The sequence below is a fragment of the Myotis brandtii genome, unplaced genomic scaffold (genome assembly GCF_000412655.1).
Source record: "Myotis brandtii unplaced genomic scaffold, ASM41265v1 scaffold772, whole genome shotgun sequence".
NCBI classification, from domain to species: Eukaryota; Metazoa; Chordata; class Mammalia; order Chiroptera; family Vespertilionidae; genus Myotis; species Myotis brandtii.
This window is the reverse complement of record NW_005371090.1, coordinates 118,110-130,134: the sequence shown is the minus strand read 5'-3', so window position 1 is coordinate 130,134 and position 12,025 is coordinate 118,110. Positions and strand designations below refer to the sequence as shown.

Sequence of the window (12,025 nt, the reverse complement as noted above, 5' to 3'; positions counted from 1 at the left end):
CATGCATATAAGAATAACCAATGGACACAAGACACTAGGGGGTAGGGGAGGCCGGGGGAATGTCAAGGGGGGGGAAAAGGAGACATATGTAATACTCTTTGTAATACTTTAAGAAATAAAAATTATAAAAAAAAATACTTAGAAAGTTAAACGTCTCTAGTTAGTAAATAGACACTTAAGAGTATTCTTTGTCTATCAATTTATCAAGGTTGAATAAACTTAAGAATTACATTCAGTGCTAAGACTGTTGAGATGGCCTCTCTCACATTACTATAAAGGGCTAGCGGCATGATTTTTCTAGAAAGCAATTTGGCAGTAACTTTCTAGAACTTTAAAAATGTTTATATACTTTAACTAAGTTCCACTTCTAGGAATATAGCTTTAGGAAGGAATCAAAGAAACGAAAAATATTTATGGGACCACTGAACAAATGTAAATATTCAATAATAGGAGTCTAGTTCAAAAAAGCATGAAACATCCATGTAATAGACTTAATTCAAAGCAGCCATGCAAAATCTTATTTCTGAAGAATTTAACAGCATGGGAAAATGCTCATGCTATCAAAGAAAAGCAGGACAAAATGGGATTCCAAAGATAGTATATAGCTTAACAGATAATATATAAACACGTAAAATACATAGCATTTAAGTAGTACTTAACTACATGTATGGGTGTGTATGTGTTTGTATATGTAGATAGACAAGGAGAGGTATAGAGCCTATGTGACCCTGGACAAGTCACCCTATCACCTTGCCTATTGTATTCATAATATGAAAAGATATGTGCACGAACAAACCCTTCTCTTCCAGGTAACTCATGGAAAAGCTGGAGGAAAATATGTCAAAATGGTAAAAAAAAAGGTATTCCCTTATTGAAAAGTTTGTTTTTTCTTCTTACGCTTTTCTAAATTTTTGAAAAATTTAAATACTAAGAATGTATCAAAATACATTCCTGCAAACAGTATGTGGTATTTTCACACAGAACTGGAGTAGAAACAAAGTGGGTAGACTTTGGTGTCAGATGCAGCTGGGTTTCAGCCCTGGCTTTGTCTTTGTCTTGCTGCATGACAGAATGAATTGCCACAATCTGTGTCACATTAGTTTCCTTGTCTGTAAAATGGAGATGATAACTGTACCTCTCTCCTGGCATGGTTTTAAGGAGTATAGATAACATGTAAAGTGCTTGGTTGCCTGTCTAGCACAGAGTATTTTGTCAATGCCTGCTATCGTTATCACCTCCCTAATTCTTTTATTTGTCCCCTGTTGATTGTTAACTTGCTGAGATGTTTAGTTTCCAATTTTACATAAAAACAGGGACTGACTTTATGTTTCCTTAGAACAGTATTTTGCTCATAGCTGGCTTTTCTTTCTTTGACTACTTCTTTTCCCCAACACTGTTACACACGATGCTGTACTGGTCATATGATAAGGCTGGTTGATAAGTCATGTGTCATAGAGAGACTTTTCCACGAGTTACCTGGAAGAGACAGGTTTGTGTGTGCATGTATCTTTTCTTATTATGAATACAATAGGCAAGGTTAATAGGGTGACTTGTCCAGGGTCACAAAGTCTCTACACCTCTCCTTGTCTATCTACTGTATCATATGCCTCATAAAAATATATGATTCTGAAGACTGCAGAGGGCTCCCTACATTTGAATTATGGCTTCTTGTAGCTTCTTCACAGCAATATCGAGGACTGTCTTCCATTTCAGAATTTCGAATTTTGTGTGAGGATAGTGAAAGATCCAACCTTTAAAAAAAAAAGACATTAACAAAAAAGGGATATTTATTTCAAAATTTACCCCAAGTCAGTACTCACTGGGTAAATCCTGCCCATCAGTCTACCAAAGCCTACTTGAAAAGGGAACCAAAATCCATTTATATTAAAGTATAAGTAATTATCAGCTTAAGAATTACCTGTCCTCAAGGAGGTTTGCTCTAAAATGTGATCAAGACTTTAACTCCAAGGAATTAAACCCCTATGATGACATCTGAAGTATTAGAGGCCTTTCAAGAATCCCTACACACTCTGGAGACCTACAGATGAGGGTCTTCAGTTTCCCCGTCTCAGGAAAGAATCCCGTGTACTGGAGAGAACATTTTATTGGTAGTCTATAGATTTGGGTCCTTTTCCTGACTATCCCACTAATCTGTTTGGGTACTCAACATCTTTAGGCTTCAGATTGCTCATCTGTAAAACGAGAGAACCGAATGACATGATCTCTAAGGCCCTTCAGTTCTAATGTTCTCCCCTTGTAAAATTCTACCCTTGTAGTGAACATATGGAAAGATTCACAGATGGCTTGAAGGAATTTGGAAGAGAAAACTTTGCCTTTTCTTTATTCCATCCTGCCAAGTCTAGTCCATTCAATAAACCAGTAAATTACATATGGAAGAAAAATTTAAAAATGAAGATATGAAGGGGGTGGAAGGCATGGAATCTTACCACACAAGCACTGTTATTGTTTTGGTGTAGCTTCTTCCAAATACTGTTTATTCTGTCTTCAGATCTTTTGCCTTAACCACAAACTCTTCATTTGGCCATAACTCCAGGTGAAATTTTGAATCAAGACATTGTATCTCTTCTCTGCTTTTGTCCTCACCTCCATTCCCCACCCTACCCCTAAGTTAAGGGCAGGATTTCTTCTCTTCCAAAACAATGGATCTACTTGACTTTTCTTACTTTGAGGTATCGTCCCAATCCCATCCCATGGGATTCAAGTTGGGCTGACAATAATATGTTCTAGCAACCCGTGAGCCAATGACCCAGGTTTGACCAACAGCATTACTTTATTTCCCAGGAAACTATGATTGGCCATAGGGTGAGCACTTGACTCAAACAGAGCTAATCTGAGTCATTATTTAGAACTGAAACATGGGCCTTGGGTGGGAAGGGGAAGGAGAGCACTTTCTTCCTAAGCTGGAAGCACATGAACCTATGGCTGGCAGTGACCGTATTTACTATGTGGGGTGAGCCTAACTGTAGAATTCAACCAAGCAGAGGTGGAAAGAACATGGTGAGTCCCACATCCTGCCTTGGACACTGTTCCTGCAATTTTTCCTTTAATCTTCTGAGCTAGCATCTAAGACATGAGCAAATAATTCTCTTGTTGCTTAAGCGCGTGTGAGTTGGGTTCTTGTGGCTTACTGCCTAAAGATTCCAGGCTCATCCCCCCAGGACCAAGAGAACCATCCTAACTTTAGACTGGAAGGACCGAACAAGCACCATCACTGGATTCCTTAGGATTAGATAATGTAAGTTTTTCTAGCCTCCCACTTTGAGATTTCAATCTCTGACCTTCAATGATAAGGCCTTGCTCCTTGTTCACAGGTTATCTAGTGGGCTGGCCACTGCTTGCCATCCAATTGCTTGCTGGGGGATTTCCAGTCATTGGATTTTACCCACGTATTTGGATTCTTTGACATTTTCATCTAGAATTTTCTCATTACCTTAAGATTTACTTCATTCCTATTTGCTGTTTTGCCATACCTACTGGCTTGTTCTTAGCATATGCACCTGGGTCTAGTTCCTCAATATCTGTCCCACCCCAGTGAGACAGTTCTAGTTTTAAATTTTGATCCCTCAACACATCAAATTCAGAAGTATAAATAGAGAATGGGGAGCTGTGGAAGGAACACTTATCACTAGACACATTATCTAAAAGCCGATCCTTTCAACTATTTTTAAGGTTGTTAGGACTATGATAAAAAGGCCATGAAAAGCAAATCTATAAGACGTATGGCAGTCAGCCTCAACTCTACTGATTCTCTGAGCTATACAGCTATGTTATGTTTGTGTCCCAAGGAATAATAAGTTTTCCTTTTCCTAACAACCCATATCTTATCCCTTTTATAACTTCATTCAGGTATAGAGAGCATTCTATCTAGATTTGGGCAACCATAAACTTTCTTGGGCAGTCTCCTTTATAACATGTAAACAATTTAAGAATCTATTTTTGCCTTTAACACAGAAGCCTTGGTTCCAAACCCAGAATGGTAGGTTTTTGTGTTGGAAGGGCCCTGGGTTGCTCTTCTAGGGACATAAATGTCATTGTTACCTAAACTAGTTCCTCAAAATCATGAAGGAAAAACTCATAGGGTACAGGAGTGGAGAAACCAGGAAGAGCTGGGTTAGATGGTGATACCTTTGAAAAGTTTGACTTCAAATCTATGATTGTGGTACTAAGACGATGTCTGGGAGAAAGGCTTCAAATTCAGTGAATGGAAGTGATTCTCACTCTGGTTGCTCATCAAAATTGACCCTGATTTGGGTGGGTAAAGGGATCTTACCATTTTCTAAACAGATCTTGGATGACAGTGAGAAGTGAATGACAAAAGGTAAATTGCTTTCCTGGAAGATCTGGGAATACTGCTTTTGGCCGACAACATCTAAGGGAAAAAAAAGAAGAAGATGAGGAGAGGGGAAGGAGAAGAAAAAGAGCATTTTGCTAGATTGTCAAAAAAAAGCCCAATTGTCAATATTTTAATATTTTTATGAAGGTATTAGTTTGGTGAAGGCCAAGGGAGGGAGAGGCAGGGGTGGGTGGAGATGGGCAAAGGGGAAGGGGCAGAAAGGGGGACACCTGCATTAATTTTTTAAATTAAAAATTAAAATTTTTAATTAAAAAAAGAGAAAAGCATAAAAATACACTGGAAGAAAATATTTGCAAAGCACATTTACAACAAAGGACTAATATCTAGAATATATAAAGAACTCTGAAAACTCAACAATAAGAAAGTAAACGCCCTAGCCAGTTTTGCTCAGTGGATAGAGCATTGGCCCACAGACCGAAGTGTTCCGGGTTTGATTCTGGTCAAGGGCACGTACCTCTGTTGGGTTGCAGGCTTCTCCCCAGCCAGGGAGCTGGTCAGGACATATGCAGGAGGCAACTAATCGAGTGTTTATCTCACATCGATATTTCTCTCTGTCTTTCCCTCTTTCTTCCATTCTCTCTCTAAAACAAATAATCAATGGAAAAATATCCTTGCGTGGATTAAAAAAATTTTTCTCTTAAAAATAAAAAGGAAGCAAACAATCCAGTTAGAAAATGAGCAAAGACATAAAAGACATTTTACTGAAGAGGATATATAGAGGACACATATTCCACATCATTAACCATTAGAGAAATGCAAATTAAAACCACAGTGAAGGACCTGGCCGGGTAGCGCAGTTGGTTACAGTGTCGTCCCAATACACCAAGGTTGCAGGTTCGATCCCAGGTCAGGGCACATACAAGAATAAAGCAATGAATGCACAAATAGGTGGAACAACAAATCAATATTTCTCTGTCTCTCTTTCTCTCTTTCTCTCTCCCCCCTTCCCCTCTCCAAAACCAACAAAAAAAAAAAAAGCATGAATAAAATCACACTGAAATATCATTACATGTCTATAAGAATGGCTAAAATAAAAAAAGGTGATGACATACACATACTGGCAAGGATGTCACTCATACATTGCTGATGGAAATGTAAACAGTACAGCTTCTCGAAAAAACAGTTTGGCATTTAACAGTTTGGCACTTAACATATAAAAGTAAACATGAGATTAACATGTGGCCCAGCACCTGTTCTTCTGGGTATTTATCAAAACTTATATTTACACAAAAACATGTATACAAATGTTTTAGCAGCTTTCCTAATAGACAAAAGGTGGAAGGAAGGAAGCAAGGAAGAAAAGGAGGGAGGGAGGGAAAAATCCAGATGTCCTTCAAGGAGTGGATGGTTAAACAAATTGTGATACATTCATACTGCAGAATATAGCTGAGCAATAAGAAGGACAAATTATTGATACATGTAACCTGGATGAATCTCTGAGAATTAAGCCAGTTGGAAAAAAAGGCTATCACCAAAAGTTATACATTGTATGATTCTAGTTCATATAATCTTGAAGTGACAAAAATATTAAAATGGGGTACACATTGGTGGTTGCCAGGGTTAAAGAGGGGGTAGGGCAGGAAGAACATAGTCTTGGCTGCAAAAGGACATGAGTGATCCTTGTGGTAATGCAAGTATTTTGAATCTTGACTGCATCAATAGCCTGGTTGCGATACTATACAATAGTTTTGCAAGATGTTGCCATGTGGGGAAAAAAAAATGGGTAAAGGGTATATGTGATCTTTCTACATTATTTGTTATAACTGCATGTGTGTCTGTAATTACCTTAGAAATAAAAGTTTAATTTTAAAAAATTACTTATGTGGCTAGCATCATTTTTCTGTTGGACCATGCTACTGTTGAGAGAATTTGTAAGATCTCCCGACACAAAGGCTTCATATCACATGGATATGAAGCGTAATGAATGCTATATTGAACTGAAAGCACTATATTTTTCTATCTGCCCAGCCAGTGTGACTCAGTGGTTGAGCGTCAACCTATGAACCAGAAGGTCACGGTTCAATTCTCAGTCAGGGCACATGCCTGGGTTGTGGGCTTGATCCCAGTGTGGGGTGGGGTGGGCAGGAGGTAGCCGATCAATGATTCTCTCTCATCACTGATGTTTCTATCACTCTCTTCCTCTCCCTTCCTCTCTGAAATCAATAAAAATATTTTTAAAAAATTATGTCTTACTGCTGACATTCATGAATTACTAAAATGATTAACACAAACCAAATATCACTATAATATAACCAAATACAATGTTCTGTCAATATCTCACTTGCTACTTTTATCCTTTTTTTCTTATTTATAAATCTAATTAGTAATTTCTACTTACGTATTTTTTTCATAGAATTCATTGATACAAAATGGCGCCAATCTCTTTTTGTTTTCATCAGAAGATTTTCCTTATGACATTCTATTCTTGGATAGTTGCTGATTTTGTCAACTATCATGGAACTGGAAGTGCTTTGCAAGGCATCCTGTTTCTTCAACATTGACATTTTGGTTTCATATTTATTAGCTTCTTCAATGAGATCATGCCAACTGTAATTCACAAGATTTACAATTCCTACAGGGAAAGCAATATTATACTCAGCATATATCTGCAATGTCTCCCCAAGTTCACACAGTAATTCAGCAGCAATGTCTTTGTATTCTTCAAGCAGACTCTTCTGCATTTGTATTTTGGAGAATGTAACGTTAGGAGGAAACTTGGAAACAACAGGAGTTGGTGAGATGGCAAATGACTGAAACGCATATTGCTTCTTCGATGCAGCTTCTATAGATAGACTTGGTTTCTCATCTACTTCTTTAGAGTTAATACTCTCTGTAGGACTGTGAAAAACATATGTGAGACTTAAAGATATTGAATACTTTTTTTAATATATATTTTATTGATTTTTTACAGAGAGGAAGGGAGAGGGATAGAGAGCTAGAAACATCAATGAGCGAGAAACGATCAGCTGCCTCCTGCATGCACCCCACTGGGGATGTGCCCGCAGCCAAGGCACATGCCCCTGACCGGAATCGAACCTGGGACCCTTGAGTCCGCAGGCCGATGCTCTATCCACTGAGCCAAACCGGTTAGGGCAAGATATTGAATACTTTTTAACCTAGTAATTTGACTTCTAGAATTCATCTTAAAATATAATTTAAAAGATGTATAGCAGCGGTTCTCAACCTGTGGGTCGCGACCCCTTTGGGGGTCGAACGACCCTTTCACAGGGGTCGCCTCAGACCATCGGAAAACACATATATAATTACATATTGTTTTTGTGATTAATCACTATGCTTTAATTATGTTCAATTTGTAACAATGAAATTGGGGGTCACCACAACATGAGGAACTGTATTAAAGGGTCACGGCATTAGGAAGGTTGAGAACCACTGATGTATATCATCTGTGTATAAAATTGCAAATTGTAACATTATTTTTTTATATTAGTAAAAATTGAAAAGAACCTAATAGCTCATAGGAATATTGCTAAGTAAGTAAATAATTCCATACCCAAACAATGTATAGCAATAAAAATTGTTTGTAAAATTTCTCTTAATAATTTTGGGAAATGATTATGTTATATAAAAAAGATACACAATTACATATGTGGAATGATCTCAATTGTATAATGTATATATCATATATCTGGTAGTAAAGAGCCTAAGCAAATGTCCACCAAAAAGGAAATTAATTGTGGGATTACAGAAGTCATTTTTTATTTTCTCCTTTTATACTTCATGCTCTTCTAACTTTTCCACAATAAACATTTTTGTTTATACACAGAAGAAAAAACCCAATATATGTGTGTCATTTATTCATTTGTCTAATTATAAGACAAGACATAGATCATTTCTTCCAGAAAGGCTTCCCTGAATTTCTTAGGTTCTAAGTCTACAAACTTATTGTGTTCCCTTAACCCAGTGGTCGGCAAACTCATTAGTCAACAGAGCCAAATATCAACAGTACAACGATTGAAATTTCTTTTGAGAGCCAAATTTTTTAAACTTAAACTATATAGGTAGGTACATTCAACTTTAAATTCACGGTTTTCGTCTTCCGTTTTTCTTTGCTGCTTCTTTGTAGCCATCTCAAACAGGGCACCTAAAAAAATGTTTCATTTTATAATAATAAAGCCACCAACACAAAAGAATTACAATTCTTAAACTGATGACAAAAATCTGTAGGATCTGCAGCTGGTTGGAGAAATACAGGTAACTTTATGCTTCGAGTAGGTACTTTTGTCACCTGCACGCGATTTGCGGAGGCGACTAGCACTAACCACTGCTCCATGAGACTGCTGACTGACTGGCTCACTAAACTCGTGCATGAATGGCGCACTGTGTATCTTGCGGCCCGCCTGCGCCGCCTCTCCTGTCACCCTACCAACCGACACCCCCCACTTCTTCTAATGACACTTCTTCAAAATAGACTCGCCCAGGCCAAAAACCGAATTCTGCGCACGGGCCACAAAGTTTCAATCGCATTGTACGTGCACGCCCACATGTGGTATTTTGTGGAAGAGCCACACACAAGGGGCAAAAGAGCCGCAGGTGGCTCGTGAGCCTCGGTTTGCCGACCACTGCCTTAACCCATCCAACACAACCCTATCAGATGTTACTGTATTTGAGAGAAGACAGAAATCCAAACAGGTAACCCTCATATTCCCCACGACCCCCTTTGTAGGAGGTTAGGTGCAGGGAGAGGGAATTTACCAAATCTAGAAGAGGCATCTGAGAAGCTTAGAGACTGATGAGGACTTTTGATAGCTGGGGCAGTTTGGAGGGGGAGCGCTATGGTTTTAAAATTTGGAATGTTCTCCTCTAAACCAGTTGTTCAAATATTTCTAAGAAAGCTGCCCTCGTCATCACAATTTCTTTATTACTGAATGTATTAGGGTTATATTGATTAGTAAAATTATATAGGTTTAAAGTGTACAATTCTATAATACCTCACATGTATATCATGCCTCTTTCCAGCACCATTTATCACCCCTATAAACTATCCTACCTCCCCCCACTCCTGTTTGTCATTACAATTTCAAAATGTTTTCTTTCACCAAGTCAATGTGGTGAAACATGTCAACACCACCCGATGGACTTTATAAAATGGTACAGAGCATTAAAGAGTCACTTACATCTTTCTCCTAAATGGTGGTTACATTAACATAGTTTGAAAAATAACATTGGTTTCTCAACTGAGGGTTTAATGTAAAAAGGCAACTTTTTTAGATCAAAAGGTATTTGAATTGGAATAAGAATTGTAAATGTAGATCTTTAGGCATTGGTTATATTTTCACATTAATATTTTTTAGATGGAAGACCTATTTTTGAAAACTTTAAACATAATATTATTATTATAACTCATACATTTCTATATCCCATTATAATAAACTTTCAAAGTTGCTCTCATAACATCATTTCTCCAAACTCTAATACTAAACCTATGAGGCAGCTACTGTGTTATCTCAATTTTATGGTATTTTCTTTGCAACATTCTGTAAATATGCATTTACAACTCTCAGATTTATCTATTGCTCAAATAAAAGAATAAAACTACTTAAAATAACAATAACTGTAATACCTTCCATTTATTAATTGCCTCAATATGTAAGTACAGTCAATAATTATACCTCCTTCAGAAGGATATTAAGAAGGTTAAGAAATTTAATACATATTTAAAAATAATATTTATATATCTGGTTTATTTTAATGAAAGGTGAATTTATTAAACAAAAGTAGTATGTAGAAAGTTTGAACATATTTTTTTTCCCTTTTTTTCTCCTATTGACCTTCCCCCGGCCTCCCCCCCCACCCCGTGTCTTGTGTCCATTGGTTATGCTTATATGCATGCATACAAGTCCTTCGATTGATCTCTTACCCCACCCCCCCAACACTCCACAGCCTTCCCGCTGTAATTTGACAGTCTGTTCGATGCTTCTCTGCCTCTGTATCTATCGTTTTGTTCATTAGGTTATAATATTCTTTATTATCCATAAATGAGTGGGATCATGTGTTATTTTTCTTTCACTGCCTGACTTATTTCACTTAGCATAATGCTCTCCAGTTCCATCCATGCTGTTGCAAATGGTAAGAATTCCTTCTTTTTTACTGCAGCGTAGTATTCCATTGTGTAATTTACCATAGTTTTCAAATCCACTCATCTACTGATGGGCATTTAGGCTGTTTCCAAATCTTAGCTATTGTAAATTGTCCTGCTATGAACATAGGGATGCATATATCCTACATGTATCTGACCAAATTTCCCAGCACCATTTATTAAAGAGACTGTTTTGACTCCATTGTATGCTCTTGCCTCCTTTGTCAAATATTAATTGAGTATAATGGCCTGTGTCAATTGCTGGATTCTCTATTCTGTTCCATTGGTCTATAAGTCTGTTCTTGTGCCAGTACTAGGCAGTTTTGAGAACCGTGGCTTGGTAATATAGTTTGATGTCTGGTACTATGATCCCTCCAACTTTGTTGTTCTTTCTCAGGACAGCTGTGACTATTCTGGGTCTTTTTTATGCCAGATGAATTTTTGGAGAGTTTGTTCTAGATCTTTGAAATATGCCGTTGGTATTTTAATAGGTATGCATTGAATTCTATAGATTGCTTTAGGTAGTATGTACATTTTAATGATGTTGATTCTACCAATCCATGAACACAGTATATTCTCCCACTTGTTTATATCATTTTTTTTTTTACATGTATCTGACCAAATTTCCCAGCACCATTTATTAAAGAGACTGTTTTGACTCCATTGTATGCTCTTGCCTCCTTTGTCAAATATTAATTGAGTATAATGGCCTGTGTCAATTGCTGGATTCTCTATTCTGTTCCATTGGTCTATAAGTCTGTTCTTGTGCCAGTACTAGGCAGTTTTGAGAACCGTGGCTTGGTAATATAGTTTGATGTCTGGTACTATGATCCCTCCAACTTTGTTGTTCTTTCTCAGGACAGCTGTGACTATTCTGGGTCTTTTTTATGCCAGATGAATTTTTGGAGAGTTTGTTCTAGATCTTTGAAATATGCCGTTGGTATTTTAATAGGTATTGCATTGAATCTATAGATTGCTTTAGGTAGTATGTACATTTTAATGATGTTGATTCTACCAACCCATGAACATGGGATATTCTTCCATTTGTTTATGTCTTCCTCTATCTCTTTTTTCAATGTCCTGTAGTTTTCCAAGTACAAGTCTTTTACATCCTTGGTTAAGTTTATTCCTAGGTATCTTAGTTTTTTTTGGTGCAAAGGTAATGGGATTGTTTTTTTCATTTCTCTTTCTGTGAGTTCATTATTGGTGTATAAAAAGGCCATAGATTTCTGGGCATTAATTTTGTATCCTACTACATTGTCAAATTCATTTATTAGGCTTAGTAGTTTATTGATGAAGTCTTTGAGGTTTTCTATGCATAGTATCATGTCATCTGCTAATAAGGACAGTTTTACTTCTTTTCCAATTTGGATGCCTTTTATTTCTTTTTCTTGTCTGATTGCTATAGTTAGTACTTCTAGTACTATGTTGAACAGGAGTGGTGAGAGGGGGCATCCCTGTCTTGTTCCTGTTTTTAGGGGGAATGGTTTTAGTTTTTGCCCATTGATTATGATGTTGGCTGTGGGTTTGTCATATATGGCTTTTATTATGTT

The 12,025-nt window shown here is 37.2% G+C and overlaps 1 protein-coding gene across 12 annotated transcripts in view; it reads right to left on the bottom strand.

The window, feature by feature from the left end:
• LOC102244898 (uncharacterized protein C3orf20-like) overlaps positions 1 to 12,025 on the bottom strand; it is a 107,054-nt gene that overhangs the window by 69,219 nt on the left and 25,810 nt on the right. For all 12 annotated transcript variants that reach the window (XR_001359976.1, XR_001359977.1, XM_014530763.1 and 9 more), the window contains 3 exons: positions 6,714 to 7,213; positions 4,292 to 4,390; positions 1,652 to 1,751 (listed from right to left, as the gene is read on the bottom strand). Coding sequence is in view for 10 of the 12 variants with exons in the window: in XM_014530763.1 (XP_014386249.1) it covers positions 1,652 to 1,751; positions 4,292 to 4,390; positions 6,714 to 7,213 (699 nt within the window). In the remaining 2 variants the exon portion in view is untranslated. The remainder of the gene's footprint in view (positions 1 to 1,651; positions 1,752 to 4,291; positions 4,391 to 6,713; positions 7,214 to 12,025) is intronic.